Source organism: Brassica napus, chromosome A3, assembly GCF_020379485.1.
Source record: "Brassica napus cultivar Da-Ae chromosome A3, Da-Ae, whole genome shotgun sequence".
Taxonomy (NCBI): domain Eukaryota; kingdom Viridiplantae; phylum Streptophyta; class Magnoliopsida; order Brassicales; family Brassicaceae; genus Brassica; species Brassica napus.
The window spans coordinates 23208602-23227100 of record NC_063436.1 but is presented as its reverse complement, the minus strand read 5'-3'; the positions used below and the strand labels follow the sequence as shown (position 1 = coordinate 23227100).

General features: G+C 36.5%; 3 protein-coding genes and 2 pseudogenes across 4 annotated transcripts; all 5 read left to right on the top strand.

The window, feature by feature from the left end:
• The first annotated feature begins 24 nt into the window (after window positions 1–24).
• On the top strand, window positions 25–2008 carry LOC106442553 (annotated as a pseudogene).
• Window positions 2009–5948: 3940 nt separating this feature from the next.
• LOC106444422 lies at window positions 5949–9487 on the top strand. The gene is made up of 7 exons (XM_013885895.3): window positions 5949–6062; window positions 6188–6288; window positions 7212–7274; window positions 7363–7407; window positions 7501–7563; window positions 7662–7724; window positions 7829–9487. Exons 2-7 carry the CDS (start codon window positions 6229–6231, stop codon window positions 7844–7846), a joined length of 312 nt encoding a protein of 103 aa, XP_013741349.1. The 5' UTR covers window positions 5949–6062; window positions 6188–6228; the 3' UTR covers window positions 7847–9487.
• LOC106442554 lies at window positions 8251–9441 on the top strand. The gene is made up of 4 exons (XM_013884224.1): window positions 8251–8462; window positions 8953–8966; window positions 9111–9309; window positions 9408–9441. The coding sequence occupies exons 1-4, from the start codon at window positions 8251–8253 to the stop codon at window positions 9439–9441; spliced, it is 459 nt and encodes a 152-aa protein (XP_013739678.1).
• A 1789-nt stretch (window positions 9488–11276) lies between the features above and the next one.
• LOC106440939 lies at window positions 11277–14758 on the top strand (annotated as a pseudogene). The gene is made up of 13 exons (XR_002663826.2): window positions 11277–11498; window positions 11664–11728; window positions 11830–11905; window positions 12004–12201; window positions 12292–12365; window positions 12771–12876; window positions 13012–13058; window positions 13154–13481; window positions 13589–13678; window positions 13782–13844; window positions 13937–14011; window positions 14133–14195; window positions 14293–14758. The product of XR_002663826.2 is annotated as an AMSH-like ubiquitin thioesterase 3 (transcript).
• A 482-nt stretch (window positions 14759–15240) lies between these two features.
• Window positions 15241–18450, top strand: LOC106440940 (importin subunit alpha-2). Its single transcript, XM_013882719.3, has 11 exons — window positions 15241–15647; window positions 15731–15827; window positions 15904–15995; window positions 16105–16236; window positions 16321–16506; window positions 16589–16752; window positions 16842–16920; window positions 17198–17326; window positions 17440–17567; window positions 17668–18042; window positions 18181–18450. Exons 1-10 carry the CDS (start codon window positions 15405–15407, stop codon window positions 18038–18040), a joined length of 1623 nt encoding a protein of 540 aa, XP_013738173.1. The 5' UTR covers window positions 15241–15404; the 3' UTR covers window positions 18041–18042; window positions 18181–18450.
• Window positions 18451–18499: the final 49 nt, after the last annotated feature.

Genomic DNA, 18499 nt, shown 5'->3' with positions numbered 1-18499 from the left:
CCCACACGTGTCGGGGTCTGACCTATGAATCTGTTCACTTTTCATCTTGTTAACGTGTCTCTCTTTTTCCTAAAGCTAATGCTATCAACGAACTTCAATTGAATTGATAGATAAAAAGCCCATTGGGCCTAGAAATACAGGTTTCAGCTGCCGGTTATGACCGCAAGGTGTGGCTGACCACGCGAGTAACCTGGCTACCAAAATTAGGAATAATCTTACGAACTCAATGAAGGCACTTGGTGTCGACATATTGATAGGTTTTGGCTCTAGTCTGGTTAGTATTTGGGTGTGATATAACTCAACATGCTCTTTATTGGCGACCACCCTAAGACTCTTTGTGTACTTTGTTCAGGGGCCACAAAAGGTTAAATATGGAAAGGACAATATTATTACCGCTAAAGATATAATCATTGCCACTGGATCTGTACCGTTTGTCCCCAAAGGAATAGAAGTTGATGGTATTTGTTAGTATAGCAAGCACCTTAAAAATTCCTTATATTTTTTTGTTCTGTAGGAAAGACTGTCATCACAAGTGACCCATGCATTGAAACTGGGGTCTGTTCCTGACCGGATTGCGATAATAGGAAGCGGTTATATCGGTCTTCAGTTCAGTGAATGTTTACACGGCTCTTGGAAGCGACGTATCGTGTTTGTTTTGAGTTAGTGTATCACAGAGTGGTGTTTGTTTGTTACATTCAGTTTACTTTTTGTTTCTCTCAATATTACAGAGCAGAGCCAAAACCTGTCAAAATGTCAACACCAAGTGCCTTTGATCGTCATTTTGTCCACCTTTGATGCCAAAACCAAGGAACCCAAGGATACTCTGGAGGTAAACAAAATGTCGCATTAAAGAGCTTTTAAGAATATGCTGATGTGACATTTATGTTCCTTTTTATCAAGGTGGACGCCGCTCTTATCGCCACAGGAAGAGCTCCATTCACCAACGGTCTTGGTCTTGAAAACGTAAGATGATAATAAATAACCTTGACCGCGCTGTTTTTCCACACAGATCAATGTAGCGACGCAGATAGGTTTTATACCAGTTGATGAGCGAATGCGTGTGATCGACGAAAATGGAAAGCTAGTTAGTGTTATTTTTCATATGCACACACCTTATGACTTACCATCAGTTCTTACACCCGAGTCACTTTTGGTTTGATAGGTTCCACACTTGTACTGCGTCGGTGATGCTAATGGTCTCATGCGGCTAGTGCCCAAGGAATTTCTGGTAAATTGAGTATCAATATTCCACGCCAGTCTTACTATGTTTGTTCAGACCTCCAATTAAACTTTGTGCATCTACTTGTGTTGGCTAGGGATTTAAAGTAAGTATTGCGAAGACAAGTTTCAAGGCGAACACAAAGGCCCTAGCCTAAAACGAAGGAGAAGGACTCGCTAAGGTTAAGAGAAAGATCTAAATAGATAAAGAAAGTTGTTTATTAGTCCTCGAGTGACTCAGAAGAGATCTAAACACGCTCTCTTATGTGCAACAGATGATATACAGACCTGACAATGGTGAAATCTTAGGAGTTCATATCTTTGGATAGCATGCAGCTGATCTTATCCATGAAGCTTCCAACGCCATCGCTTTAGGAACTCGCATTCAGGTACGGGGGAATCTTTATTTCTGCAACCCAACATGTTCCTTTTTTGATCATTGTGCTATAGATTGTGAGATTTAACAACGGCACAAAGTGTTAATAGCTGCTGTATGAACAAGAACTCAAGTCAGCCTGTAACAAAAGTTTTGTGTTAGGAAGACAACTGCGCTTTAGCGACATCTCGCTGCGCATACTCTGGATTTAACGTATAAACTCATGATTTACAGTCCCCACACCACTTCTCTTTATTAGTCCATTCAGCTCACTGTGGCTATTTGATCAAGCTCTTTCATCCCATCATACTTCAGCCGTGTCACATGTTAAAATATTTATACATACATTAATCACCAATACTTTCTATGTAATATTGTGTTTTAATCTTTACTAGCATATCTTTGGATTAGATATTTGCATTGAGTTAATAAAAAAAAAGAAAGAAGCAAAAGTAATCAATCTCACCTGATCTTCTCTTCATGAGCCAGTTTCATCCTTCTGTAATCTTGCTGAGCCTTATTGGACCGGAACATGGCATGTACTCGAACCACTGATTTCTCTTAGCTGTTTTATGAGGGTTTGTTACCATTCACCAAGTTAGGCCTCGGTCTGGCAGACAGAAGAGCCAACCTTATTACAAAAAAATGTAAGTTATTTTTACCTTTCATAGTATGGTGCCCAATGAAGAGCGGTCCAACCATGCTTATCAAGGGAATCCAACGCTATATTTGTCAAAGAGAAGAGAAGGATCGACCAAGTGTATCGTATCCAAGGACAGTACAGAGGTGGATCAATCCAAGGCCTTTAAGAGTCATACTCCTTTGTGTTTGCGGTTTTCAATCACTTTCTCCCAAAGCCACTCCGTTAGCCTATTTTCCAGAGTAAGCTCAAAAAGATGGTCAGACAGGCACACCTCTTTTGACTGGACTGACTTCATCACATACGCCCAACTGTTTAAGAGATTGAAAACTTAATTATCCCAGTAAACTTTTTCATACTTTTTTTTTTGTCAACTTAGACATGTCTTGCCTTTTCAGCAGAAAAAATATTTTATAAATATTTAAAATTTCAAAAATACGAAAAATGATTAGAAACAGTATTAAGAGTAAATCTGATGTTTCATATTTTCAAAATCTATATTCTAAAAAAAAATATTTTATGTCATACGTTGACACAAAATACTCATTCTGCTTATCTAACTAGTTTAAATGTTCTATGTTTTTACTATGATCTATATTGGTAGAATACATTATCAACAGTTTCTTATAGGTTCCACTTTTATGAGAATATGCTTGTCTATATTTAATAACTCGTCGAATACGTTTTATAACTTTAACTCTATGATCTATCTTTTTTTGGTTATGTGTTTTAAGACGTTCTAACTTTTCCTTCATGTTATTCGTAGTAAATAATAATCATTCCATCTATTATTCAGTGTTTTATCTAACCTAAAATACTGTTTTTATTTATTCTATGTTTTAGATTCCGAAAATATGGAATCTTCCAAAAACTGCCAAAAGTTTATCTCCTAAATCTATAAAATATCAAGCATATTTTCCGTCCTCCTCCACGTTTTGTTTCTCTCTCTCATTCACCATCTTTTTGTTCTTCGTTTATCTTCTTCATATATTCTACAAAGGCTTTTATCTATGTCAAATTTGGTGTATGAAGATCAAATGTCAATGACGACCACTGTTATGGGGTAGCTGTTGATTATATGATCTAGTGAACATTGATAATGGTTTCAATCACAACATCTTTTAGTACATCATTTTGAAGCTTTATATAAGTTGATAAACCTTTTAGCTATACAAAACTTGTCGGTTCTCGTAATGTCGTTGTGCCAGTGACAACTCTGTTATCTTTGAGATTGATCATCCACTTGCGACATGTTGAAATAGGGACAGATAGATAGAAACAAACATGTATGGAAATAGCTGATGATATCGTAGAAAAAACTTACGATTGAATGTGAATCACTGACACTTTCACTGAAGCCTTAAAATGCTGAAATCCTCCTATAGACACTCACCAGTCACTTCGTTATAGAAAAATAGAAGAAGAAATATAAATTACCAAGATTATGCACGCATTGCCTATCTTAACATAATTAATTTTGAAATATCATTATCAAAGTATATCTTTCAATTTATCTAACAAAACCCATCCAAAATCCTCTAAAGAAACTCACTAGTCATTGGTTACAGGCAGTGTTCTAAAATACGCTATGCGCTCTCTGTGCGGTGACGTAGCGCCTAGCGCCTAGCCGTATACGCGGACGCCTAAACGGGGCCTAAACGGACTGGATATATATATATATATATATTAATGATTAATGATATATATTATTAATGATTGATATGAAATAAAATAATATTAGTACTAAAAGAAGAAAAGGCTTTCAATACTAAATTCTTAAAAATCAAATAACCAACATCTAAAAAGATGCTAATAGTTCTAAATAAAGTAGAAAACATCCTCGTCCTCAAATCAAAAGAACAACTAAAATGAAAAAAAAACAACTGAAAGTTTAATTATCATATTCTTCTTCACCGTACATGTTTGGAACTTGGTCTTCATCTGATTCCAAATTAGTACCAGCAAAATCTTCCTCTTCAGCATCAGAAATAAAATCTTCATCACGCAGTTCTCTAATATCAGCCATATCATCATCATCTGCCGCTCCTTCTGTATCACCAGCTCCTACACCCATAGCTGATTCATGCTCTGCATCATCACCTTCAACAAGCCATTCTTGAGCATGAGTAGCATCATCAGCCAGCAATATATCAATGTTCTTGTTTGGTTCATATTTGAATTTGCAAATGATCCAGCCATACCAAAATGGCAAAATCTCTTGAATGATTTTCTGCAGTTTTTGGAAAAAAAGTCAAAAACATATCTTTAGTAACTAGTAAGAAAAACTGATCGTACTTTAGAACTATTGCAAACTTCAAAATAAAATAAAAACATGTGCAGAGAAACAAAAAAGAAGAGAACATAAATCAAAACAAAAACCTTTGGTAGATAAGAAAGCGATAAAGAGGCAAAGTGAAGGTGGCAGCCTAGCAGGGCTCTGTGGTATAGACTTTAGAAGACAATGAATTGAACGTGAATTGCTAATTAGGGTTAACAACTTAAAACTTTAGCTAAACTACGTAGTTTTATGTTTTTCAGTTTTTACTTTTTTTAATTCAACTTCATTTAATTACGTAACTTTATCTTTTCAAACAAAACAATGTCTAACGCCTAGACGCCACCACCGTATAAACGTCCGCGTAAACCGTATGTACGCCCGTTTTTTAACAAACCGCATATAATGCCGTATACGATGAATTTCGTACGTTACATAGCCGCATAGCGTATAGTGACCGTATCGGCGGCCGCATAAGCCGTATTTTTGAACACTGGTTACAGGTGTTGTTTCCAGTACAAAAGAGAGCATAGATGATAATTAGAAAGACCTGTTCATTAAGACTCACATTTTCGGATACATTACCATTGCATAAAAATACACGGTTAGGCGGATGTGTTTCAGCTCCTTCTCGCTTCAGCTCCGCCCTAAGCTCCTCCAACTCCGCCGTATTTGCCGTTGTCGTAAGGACGCCGGCTATATGAAGATTTGCGTACGGGGCTTCCCGGTGGACCTCTATCTTTGGTAGCCATTGCCTGATGCGCTTATATGTTTTTGATGAATTTGCAAAGGGAAAAGAAGAGTAGGAGTTTATATAAGGTGAAAACCGTAGGGAAGCACAACAGTTGTATGACTCAAAATTGTTGTAGTAAATAAGAGCTTTTATGAGAAGTGACAGAAGAGTCAGAGAAGACGAAAATTGTCGTGGTTACGAACCAAGAAGGTGTAGGCGATGGGTGAAACTTTAGTTCATAGAGTTGAGACATGATTTTGGTCTAAGTGTGTGATTCTTGTTTCTAAATCATAAAAAGAAGTTTCATGACATCATGTCCGAAACATCGTGGTCTAATGGTAAGGACAAGCTTCTTTTTCGAGTTCGAACCTGCTAAAATGAAGTACCTCACAATTGTCTCTAGACACTACATATGGGCTTTTGCTTTCGGCCAATTGTTAGTTTGGGCCTGAAATTTACTCTTGAATCTTAAAAAAAAAAATTACAACATTATATTATGCTAAATTTTAATATTAATGTTTAAAGATAGATAATGATTTTTATCTTCTAGATATCATTTTATCCACCTCTCGTTTGTATGGACGTGGATACAAGTTTTGAGATTAAGAAAATCTGGTTTAAGTCCACCTGGCCTTACAATAAACAATGTCAAATCTTATTAGATTGAGTTTTTAATTTTTACACCCAATAAATTAGCAAAATTACGTGTGATGTATTGGTATCTTATGTGCGTGTGAGCATATATATATATATATAACCTATAAACACATATCTTATCTCACCAGTCACCATCTTCCTCCTCTTCTTTCCCTCTCTTAAGGTCTCTCTCTCTAACACTAGTTATCTTTTTTTTTACGCATATTAGGGTTTTGGGTACACAAGAGATTAATTCCATGATGCAGTTTCTAGGTTTATTGATTGTTTTCCCTAACTTGATTTGGTCAGGACGAAGAAGAAATCTGAAGAAGGCAAAAGGTTCGAGGGAGATGGCGACGGCGACGGAAAACAACAGAGCGGACGACATCGTATGTTCTCAGGAACGAGAGGTAATTAAAATCCAATCAAAAAAGAAAAAAATTAAAATCCAATCAATTGACAATGTTTTTTAATTGATTTTGATCTAGTCTCATAATTTGTTTGATAAGGTACCGTGTTGAAATGTTTAAGGATTTATCATCTAGGTATTAGAATATTAGTGTTAATTTGAATCATCTTAACAATTCTCAAGGTATTATCATAATTAATCTGGGTGTGCACACAAAAAAAACATAATTAATCTGGGTAGCAACTAAAAGGATTTATAAAAAGTTTTTTGTAATTTTTAAGAAAAGGTTTGACGACTATTGAATTTAGTTAAGGTCGCATTAGTAGTCATCCAGTCAAAAATATGTTTGTTTAGTTGACAAACCCCAATCCTCGCGCTATCTAACGACCATACACGTCTGTTTTCATCTTACGTCTATCATTCAAAACATTATTTTATGTAGTCAAAGTTCAGTATTTGATATGCAGAAAGTCTTTAAACTATACACTACTTCGCAACTCATTATCAAATGATTCAGAAACTGGAACATATTTGGGTTAGATATTTGCATATGGACGGCCGTAAACGATAGACTCATCTTCATGGGAAACCCTTTGTGAAACTCAACACTTTCTTTCTTGAATTATCTGTTTAGGTTTTAACGATATATACATTGTTTGTTTTTTCTTCAAAATGATTTTGTGTCTAATTGCGATCGTTAGAGTGAACTTCTTTGGATGCTTGACAATCAGTTTACGACCTTAAACTCTTTTTAACATATCGTTATATACCAAAACCTCAATATAGAAATTGATCTTTTGGTGTAGGATTTGTCAGCAATTATGATCACTATCTTTCTGAGTCTCATTATTTAAAATGTAACAAGAGAAGAAGATATATATTTTAATACGTAACTGATTAAATTCATTTTTGTTTTGCCCTTAGTCTACCTGTGGTGCAAACAAATATGGAGGTCTTGTGCCAAAGAAAAAGCCTCTCATTTCGCAGGTGAAATATCTTTAAGTAACCCGCATTTTCATATATTCGTATGATTTGATTTGTTAATATACTAATGATTTTAAACCAATGCATGCAGCCCAAACGTGCCTTTTTTGATTCTGCAGACTGGGTTCTGCACAAGGTACATCAGTTGATGCAATCTAGCCAACTTTAGATCTTTGATATTTCAGTCTAAAAGTAGTTCATATTTCTTATGTTAAATATTATTCCACAGCAACAAGCAAGTGCAGATGAGAGAACTTTAGAGGCAATAGAAAGCTTAAGACCCAAACTAGTGGTAACCTTTTATATCTACTTATTTATGCATGTACCAATTGTAATTAATTCGTACTACTACGTACGCATTCTAATTTCATTTGTCTTTTTTTCTTCCAGAGGACGCCTCACAAGCAACTTCCCCCAAGGGGACCTACCTTTTTAACTGGACAAGAGAATCTGGTAAGAATATGTTATCAGTATGAAAAAAATAAGGTGTTATTTTCATATTATGTTCATGTCACTTATGTTTAACGGAGAACTGAAAAAGTCGTTTAAATTTACAGACATATTCGAGCTTTTAGGGCAAACAGGCGTGGAAATGGAGAGTGGTTGGTTTGGTGTTAGCCTACTCGCGTGCTTCATGTTTCCATAAAATAAAACTTTTATTCAGAATAAATGTATAACTGCTTGATCGTTTCTTTAAATGGTTCAGACAATCGTTGCTGCTTCTTTGTTTTTCTTTCCTAATATATAAACCTTGTTTGGGGGCATTTTAGTTTTCTTGAAACAAAAAGAATTCTAAATCAAAATTTGATGAAATTTTGAGTTTATCTAAAGATAAATGATTTCTCTAAGAAAAAAACTAAATAAAATGATTGCAGATTACTCTTACTCAGGTGATAAAGTCCACTCAAGCACTTCAGGCAGCATAGAAGTTCGAACCATTTAAAATATGGACTCCAAAAAGAGATAACTGTTTAACGCGATGTCTCTGTCTCTCTCTCATCTCTCTTTCTCTCCCGAAAGGACAATTCGGTTTGATTTCGAAACTTCCACCACCGGAATCGCCGCCATCTCAGTCGCTTCACCGCCTCCTTCGTCCCGACCTTCCTCCCCAACGCCTCCTCCGTCCCGATCAATCTCTGAAGCTCTTGATATCCTCTTCTCAGGGGCACACGTTAGGCTGAGCACGGACTGGTTTGTTCTCTTATTACAAAGCAATAAATATTTTTTGTTAGATCATCTTTGAGTTTTGTAATGATCGTTTCTTATCAAACCTCAAGGTGAATTGTGGAGCCGACCTTGCTATTTTGTTGTTTGGTGTGGTAGTTAAATCAATTAACGCATTGTCTCTACCCACTTGGGCTGTTCATGTTTCCAGCGTTGTCGAATGGTTCCTCTCCCTTCTTCCTTGATTTAATTGATTCAACTCTCATCTTAGAAAAGTTTTGAACTTTTGATCTATAGTGATGCGAGATAGTAGTTTATGTTGTGGGTTTCTCTAGTTCTTGATATCTGTTCAGAAAGAAAGGGTTATGAGTCATCTCATGGGGAATGGTTGACTTTAGAAGAGAGTTTTGTTGAATCTAAGAAGCAAATATGTCTTTGTAAGAATATTGATATGCAAACTGTTTGGTATACTTCTGGTTCATATGAGATTAAAGATGTGTTGATTTTGTTTTGATAGGCAGAGAGATATACGTATGGGGAGAGGATTCTAGGATCAAGCTCTGAGTATTTGCAGAGCAATGCAAGACTAAGAAGAAACTCAAGGTTGTTTTGTTTCCTTTCCTTCACCGGGTGAACTTGTCTTTTCTTGTCTCTTTCTGTTTGAGACTTTCTCAGACCAGCCATTAAGTAAAACTAGTTCGTGTTTTGCTTCAAACGATCAGGGACACTGGGCTAGAATCTCTGAACCAGTTAGGGGTAGGCTCTTATACAAGCCTCCCATCTATGATATCAATGCGCCAGACTTGTACATTCCCTTTATGGCATTTGGTACGTACGTTGTTCTTGCTGGTCTTTCACTGGAACTTAATGGAAAGTAAGTTCTTGTGACCATATGCATCTCTCTCAGCGTTTTGAGTCTTAGGGGTTCAGTGATTGATGGACACTGAAGATTTTTAACCTGAATTCATGTAGGTCTTCTTATTGGTACTTTGTAGCAGAAGTTTGAACATTATTGACATTGTATGTGGTAAAGATTCATGTTTTATAAACAATTTTCATCTCATGGCATCTTCTTTCCATAATATTTTTTTTTTAAAAACCCTTAATTAAGAACCTTGCAATGGAGCATAAAAATATTTGGGTTTCTTAATGTTGTCTCTTAATTCACTTTTAATACTTAAAAATATTAAAAAGAGCTTAAGAGCCCCTAAGTGTCTCTTAGGGATAATGATGCTCTAAGCGTTTCAAAAGTGTATTTGTGAACAAATTTCAGACATATTGAAGAAAGACACTACTTTGCTACATTGTGTAAAACTGATCTATTTTTGGTCTTCTAAAATTTTATGATAGAAAGAACTTCGCTATCCACAGTAATATTTAATTTTATAAAGTTTACTTTTCTTTAAAGTGCATTCATCAGTAACATCAAAATTCTGATTTCGTAAAATTCAGTTTTTGTTATTGGAAATTTATCTTACGTGTATGTAAATTTATTTATAATATTATTTTTAATGTTGTATGTTTTGAAACTATTTTATAAATCTAGATATCATATAACTACAATATATGTACCTAATATGTAAAATAAGCAAACATCATTCTAGTAACATTTGTAACATTTTATGGAAATATACTGGTCTATCTCTACTGGAAATTATTTTCTTTGTTTTTATAAATCATATGAAATGGTGTATATAACTTTTCTTTTAAAAAGGTTTGACTATATATAATGATATAAAATATGTGGAACAACATATACTTCTCTTATAAATAAACATATGTTCATACTGATAAGAGTTTCATATTTAGGGTTTATGATTGTGGAGATGTGGGATAACGGTGATTATTGATAAGATTAACAGTCTAGGATATATGTAGTCTTTTGCAATCAAAAGAAAAATAATATTTTGATTTTTAAATCTAACCTTATGTTTTTGTTTATGCATTGACGCAACTAAATCTTTACGTGATTTTTTGGGCTAATGATGATAGGGGTTTAAACTTTTGGTTATGAATAAAATACTTATTGGGCATACATACTTATTATAGTGATAACTTTAGGATTTAAAATATAGTTGGTAAAATTAGGATTCATAAGTTCTTTTTAATGTAAAATTCAACAAATTAAAATATGCTTGTAGTATTTTGTTTTTAGAAACCCTAGTGTTATTTTTAAGGAACAGCCTAAACTAGGTTGGCAAAAAAAAATGTATTAAGTTTCTGTGTTGCAATCTTTTCCAAGAGATAAATAAACTAAATATTTATTTCAACAACGTTAGTCGTCTACAACTCACAAATGATATTTCAAAAGTATATAATACTATTAAAATGAAATGCAAAATTAAACCCTTTAACAAAAATAATTATATTTTGTGACAAAATGTTTCTTTGTTATATGTATTTATCAAACTCTGATCAAAGTGTAAGATTTATAGAAACCCAATATTAACAACTGACCCTTTAATAAAGAAACTAATTAACACTGTTATTGTTCATATTAATTTTTGTGTTAAAAATGTAATTATCATTGAAAATTACGTATATTACAAATTGTTTGACCTATGGATTGGTCTCATGGCAAAACAAAACGAAGATGGAAGTAAATCCAATCGATATTCTGCATACCATCTTCATTAACGTCAAATTAGTAACAATCCAACTTTTGGAAATGTTAGGTAGTAGAGATGAAGCAGACATACCGCAATAAAGCCGAACTAAGCAACACCAGAAACCAACTAATCTAACAAAACAAGCCAGTCCAGAAATGTTTTGGATTGTTGGGCCCAGGAAAAAACATAAAAGCCCAAATTGGTGAAGATAATGACGTCCTAGACCCATAGGTTGACCATTTCATGTGGACATATCTTTTATTCTTTTAAACGACACAGTTTCATAGTCCTCTGACTTACGTTTTCTCAGCGCAAATTGATCCTTCAATCTCTCAGCGGGTTCCCGGTGAAGATGAAGAAGATTGATCTGAAGAAGGTGGCTCGTAAGATCGAGGTCGACAATCGTATTCCCCTCCGTAACTACTACCGCATCGCCGATAATCTCCTCCGTCAGGTATCTTCCATCTCAAAACTACTAGAGTCTCAGTTTCTCCGATTCGATTTCGAGCTGCAAGTCTAAGAATGTAAAGGTGTTATAGTTCTATGTTCAGCCTATATCAATCAGCTTTCTAAGTGAATGGATTAGTAGTGATTATGTTTCATTTTGAATATTGCTCAGGCAGGCATCTATCGGGAAGAGAAGAATGTTGTAGATTTGTATATCATGCTCCTTAGATACTCAAGGTGAGCAGAAAATTATCACTATATGTACTTATAAGACTTTTGTATTTGAAATTTCAATGGAAGAGTTACAAAGTTTTGTTCTTTTTTGTTTTTGTTGGCAGTTTGATTTCTGAGACGATCCCTTTCCACCGAGATTACCAGGCGTCGCTTACACAAGAAAGACTTGGGAGTAGGAAGGTGAGGTGTTTTCTGTTTTATCCTCTTTCTTTCAAGTGTTGTTTTAGTGTTTATTACCCTTTATATTCTCAAACAGTGGACTTCTTTTTTTGTTACAGAGGTTGCGCGCTGTAATCAATGAGCTTGAGTCTCTGAAACCAGAGTTCGACAGGCGAGTGGATGAGCTGAACAGAGCGGATGATGAATCGTATAGTGTTGTTGGAAGTGGTTTCCCGGTCGTATCGTATAGTTCAGATGCTGTTGAGTGGCCTCCTGTCAACAGAGCTTCATACTTTAGACCTGGTGATATTAACAAGGTCTGAGAATTGGAATTAGCATTTTGTTTGCACATCTTCGTAATCCATGTGCTTTCTTACCAGTATTCTCTTTTCTTTCCTTGGATGTAGCCGGCCTTACCAACAACGTCTCAGACATCCGGGATGTTTAACAGTAAGCCGATTGATCAGCAGTTCCAGAAGCTGTGAGTATTCATTCTCCTTTTAGTGTAATTTTTCAGTTATTCTGTTTCTTAGGAAGTCAACCACCATAAGTTCTCTGAGCATTCGGAAAGCCTGAGTAATAGGGTCATTCAGTCCCATATATGTCATTGGTTTTCTTCCTTCGCCTCTGTATATTTCTTCAACCACAGTAGTTTTAATTATGTTAGGGTCATTGTTACTAGAAAATTTGCCATTCTGGTGGACAAACTGCCAGTGTGCTGCTTGGCTTTTCTGTTTACGGTATCATGTTTGAAAATACTTGTTGTTTTGTTTTGTTGATTTATATTTAGTTTTGACTAGAAATGGGTAGATAAGACTCGATTGCTTGTACATATTTAATCTGAGATGATAACTGAGACTTAAATTGTGCTCTCCTGAACATGCAGATCTTTTGATTTTCTGCCTCCAAACCAAGCAACCTTATCTAGACATTCATTTCTAGGTCCAAGTGGTCTTAAAAGTCAGTGGGTTGCACCCAAGTCCGAGATAAAGGTAAAATTTGCTGATTATTGGTTTCTTCCCCACATATTGACACTCTTTCTTTTTTTGCTTCTTGGTCCAATCCAATGTTAATTTGAGTTTATATTTGAGGAGTTTATAAAAACATTTATTTTGTATGAATGACAGGTTCAATATCCGAGTAGTACCGATTGGGGTACTGCTGAAAATTCAGGGTAAGTACTGATCTTCTGTTGCCGTTCTAAGAATTTTCTTTATGGAAATCATGGGCTATATGCTTATGTCTAACTTACTCCATCGATTGCTACAGGTTGATTGACGCTGGACCTAGCGCTTCCTCAACATCACTTAATGGTGATTCTCAAGGGGTCTCAACGCTGAACTCTGTGCTCTCTTTAGATGACGGTCGATGGCAGCGTCATTCCGAGGCAGTAACATCCCAGTTTATAAGTGACGCAACTGAAGACCCCTTTCAGTTTGTGGGTATGAAGCAACCTTCCCCTCCTCCTGTGCTAGCCCAAGTGCATCAAGAATATGCCCAAATTTGCCCATCTAAAGTAGCTGATCCTAGACCAGGACCTGCACTTCCTTCTTTAGAAGAAAAAGAGGGCAGCAATGCCTATCAGCATTTGCATGTGGTAAGTTCCAGCTAAAAAGCATGCTGCCTGTTTCAGTGGAAATCTTCTCGTTTTCATCTTGTTAAACCAATACTAATACCTTCACCCTTGTTCTAAATTTGCTTAAGCCTGTGCGGATAATGGAAGATTTCTTAAGGCTAGCACGGTCAAACACAGAAAGGAATTTAGAAACTTGTGGAGTGCTTGCTGGCTCTCTGGTGAGTTAGATGCAGTCTACCTTTGCATTTGTATTATATTGTGCATTCTTCATCAGCTGAGATTGTCTTATCATCATCACATATGTTCCCCTTGTTTTTGCAGAAAAACAGGGTTTTTCATATCACTACCCTCATAATTCCAAAGCAGGAGTCTACCTCAGATTCTGTACGTTACTCGTTCTTGCTTAACCTTATACAAACATTCACCCGTTGGTGATTCTTCTCACACTGGTTCCATCCTCATTTGTTACCGTGCAGTGTCAAACACTAAATGAAGAAGAAATATTTGAAGTTCAAGACAGACTCTCTCTATTTCCCTTGGGTTGGATTCATGTAAGTTCTCTCAGCCTCATTTCCTTCACTCTTATAGTGTTAAGAGATAATACAAACTAAGATCCACTCGTTGATAAGCTCTTATTGATATTATTGTGAGTAATTACATTTTTGGTCTCAGACACACCCTACACAAACTTGCTTCATGTCATCAGTTGATCTTCACACACACTACTCGTACCAGGTACTGCAAAAACTTTCCCTTTCAACATCTTAATGTCAATCACTTATACACATTTATTTTACCATATGGTCCACATACATATATTTCATCTCGGCAGATAATGCTCCCGGAGGCAGTTGCAATCGTGATGGCTCCAACAGACGAAACAACACCTCACGGAATATTCCATCTGTCGGATCCATCAGGAGTATCAGTGATCCGTAACTGCCAGCAGCGAGGCTTCCACCCGCACGAAGAGTCAGAAGACGGTAACCCAATCTACGAGCATTGCTCACACGTCTTCCTCAACGCCAAGCTCAAATACGAAGTCCTCGACCTCCGCTAAAACCATTCCACTACTACCCAGTCACAGCCATGTTTCTATTTTAAACCTGAGAGAGATCAGATTACAAAATATTAATATGTTAAATACCCTACTCAAGTTGGCTCTCAGCTAACTTGAGTGATTATGATTGTGTTAATATGATATTGACTCCAAAAACGAATATACTACTTTTTCATATTCGTATTATACTATTCAAAGCCTGGTTTGCTTGAAATGATAAATTTATATGTATTTTAAATTTACCTGTGTACTAGTATAGTGTAAAGACTCGAGAATCAAGTGAACTTGGTTGGTCTCTGTAACACAACACCTAACCTAAAAATTATTTTTCTGTTGTAAAATAATTTTAATTATTTTAAAATTAAATGCAATGTATTAATTAATAATAATAAAATGTTTAAGTTTAAAAAATAATAACTTATTAAATCATTATTAATTCATAGCTATAAAAATAATAAATTTATAATGATGTAATAAAAATGAAAAGCTGAAAAAATATAGTATTTGTAAATGATATAACCATTATTTAGTAAATATAAATAAAATAATATGTTGATTTAATTAATTTATTATTGATTGAAATTGTATTGTATTATTTAACCTGTAAATGTAAGTTTTATTTATTTTCATTTATTTTATTTTTTCAATTATTTAATATATCTAAATAATTTGAAAAACAATTGTTATAAATTTATAATGATGTAGTAATAAAAATGAAAAGCTGAAAGTATATTTGTAAAAGAGAAGGATTGCTCTCTTTCCTCTTTTCTCGTCCCCCTCCCTCTCTACTTCGTCTAGGGTTTATCCTCTCTCTCTATCAATCCGCCGATTCTATATACCATACACTAGTCTCTTCCTCACTGCTACTTCCTTAGCACTTAACCATGTCTCTGAGACCCAACGCTAGGACCGAGGTTCGCCGCAACCGCTACAAAGTGGCGGTGGACGCCGAGGAAGGAAGGAGGAGGAGAGAGGACAACATGGTCGAGATCCGTAAGACCAAGCGCGAAGAGAGCTTGCTCAAGAAACGCCGCGAAGGTCTTCAGCCCACGCAGCTGCCTCAATTCGATCCTTCCTCCCTCGCCTCCGCCGCCGCCGCTGGTGCTTCTTCATCCGTCGAGAAAAGAGTAAACTACGGATCTAGAATTTGATCTTATAGTGTTGGATTCTAACTGTTTAAGAACTAATTAGATCGTGTGGATTGAACTAGTTGGAGAGCTTGCCTTCTATGGTTGGTGGAGTTTGGTCGGAGGACAGAAGCTTACAGCTTGAAGCCACCACTCAGTTCAGGAAACTCCTTTCTATTGGTAAAGTTTTGTTTTTTTTTTTTTTTTTTATATCTGTATTTGTACTTTCATGAAATGAATTTGAAATTTTGAGCAGAGCGTAGTCCTCCAATAGAAGAGGTGATAGAGGCTGGTGTTGTGCCTCGCTTTGTGGAGTTTCTCAAGAGGGAAGATTATCCTCAGCTTCAGGTTTGTTTCATCATCTGGTTACATGATCCATTATCTACATGCCACGTTTGATACATTTTTTTTATATCTGAGAGTCTCTTTATACTTTGTCTGTGTGTGTGGCTTTTAGTTTGAAGCTGCTTGGGCATTGACGAACATTGCTTCTGGTACTTCGGACCATACTAAGGTGGTTATTGAACATGGTGCTGTTCCGATTTTTGTTCTGCTGTTGGCTTCTCAGAGTGATGATGTCCGTGAGCAGGTATAGTAATATGTTTCTATGGGTTTCTTTTAATCTTTGGTAACAAAGTATGTTCTTTTAAGTATTAACATGTTCATGTGTCAGGCCGTTTGGGCATTAGGGAATGTTGCTGGTGATTCTCCACGGTGCAGAGATCTTGTCCTAGGTCAGGGAGCTTTGTTACCGTTGCTCTCTCAGTTGAATGAGCATGCTAAACTCTCCATGCTCAGAAACGCTACTTGGACTCTCTCTAATTTCTGCAGGGGAAAGCCACAGCCTCCTTTTGATCAGGTTTCTCTCTCTCCCACTTCAGTCTTCTTTATTTGATCATGGGAGTTTTTTCCTTTTAACATCTGTGATTTGGTAAGAGCAGGTTCGTCCAGCACTTCCAGCCCTTGAACGCCTGATTCATTCGACTGACGAGGAAGTGTTAACGGATGCCTGTTGGGCTCTCTCTTATCTTTCTGATGGTACCAATGACAAAATCCAATCTGTCATTGAGGCAGGTGTTGTTCCTCGGCTTGTCGAGCTTCTCCTGTGAGTCTTTTCAATCCTGTGATTCACATTGCTTTCGTGTACATGATCATGTGTTAATGACTATCATTGGGTTTTGGGCTTTGCTGTAGGCATCCTTCACCATCTGTACTCATTCCTGCTCTTCGTAGTATTGGTAACATCGTCACTGGAGATGATACCCAGACTCAGGTATACTTATTCTTCTATAGTTTCAGTCATTTCTATACAGTATACTTGTTCCACTCTCCCTTGATCATTAATGGGACGAATGAGACACCACTGGCGTAGCCCCTGAATGTGAACATTTTGATAGTGACCTTTGGCTGTCAAAATTTACTTGCATTGCTTCCTGCTACTCGTCAGATTCAATCACCTTTAGAGTGTTATGTGTACCTCTGGAATGGGATATATAGTTCTTTTTCTTTTTATTGGTTGGTTCTGAGCTGATGAGATTTTTTTCCTGCAGTGTGTAATTAGTCATGGTGCTCTCCTTAGCCTTTTGAGCCTCCTGACTCACAACCATAAGAAGAGCATCAAAAAGGAAGCTTGCTGGACAATCTCAAACATCACTGCTGGAAACAGGGACCAGATTCAGGTGAATGTTTTCTGAATATTGATGTTGTTGAGCCTAGGAATTTGAGAAGGCTTTTGTTGTTTAAAAAGAGATTTTATGTGTTTACCTTCTCTAGTATTTGGTCTGTAATGCAGGCTGTATGTGAAGCGGGTGTGATTTGCCCTCTCGTCAACCTGCTTCAAAATGCAGAGTTTGATATAAAGAAAGAAGCTGCATGGGCAGTCTCAAATGCAACTTCTGGCGGTTCTCCTGACCAGATCAAGTAAGCTTCTTATTTGATCTCGCTTCCTCTAAAAATATATTTGCTAGCTAGCTCTCTTTCGAACGATCGCTTAAAATTTCTCCCGTGTTGCGTGCGTTAGGTACATGGTGGAACAGGGAGTGGTGAAACCACTGTGTGATCTTTTGATATGTCCCGATCCAAGGATAATCACCGTGTGTCTAGAAGGATTGGAGAACATTCTGAAAGTCGGGGAAGCTGAGAAGGTGACTGGAAATACCGGGGACGTAAACTTTTACGCACAGTTGATCGACGATGCTGAGGGATTAGAAAAGATTGAGAATCTGCAGAGTCATGACAACAGCGAGATCTATGAGAAGGCGGTGAAGATTCTTGAGACATACTGGTTGGAAGAGGAAGACGAGACTTTACCACATGGTGATGGCTCAGCTCAGGGATTCCAGTTTGGGGGTAATGATGCAGCCGCACCGCCAGGTGGATTCAACTTCCAGTGAAGGTAAATAACTCAGTACTTAATCAAACCAATCCTGTAAAAAAGTATGAACATCTCAAAGCATAGAGAGCATAGAGTAGGAGGAAGTGGAGAAAGCTTGTCTGTGTAATTCTCTGAGTTTTTGTTTTTGTTTCTCAACAGGGGGTAAGGATGATGATTGAAGGAAGAGAGCTGAAGGAGGAGGTTCAAGAGTTTTGTTGGACACTGGTTAATTGAGTCTTGTCTTGTGTGTAAAAGTCAGATGGGGTGCCTTGGTCTGATATGGTCTGGTTTGTGTGTGTGATGAGAAGTCAGTCTGGGGTTTTTGTTACATTTGTACTACTACTACACAACACTGCAAAGTCAAAAAACATAAAAATGTTGGTCAAACTTTATTTTTCTTGCAAGTGCGATCCAAGTCATTTTGGGCTATTGTTTTGTCTGCATATGCACGCCTATCTCTCTATATATTGTTTTTTAC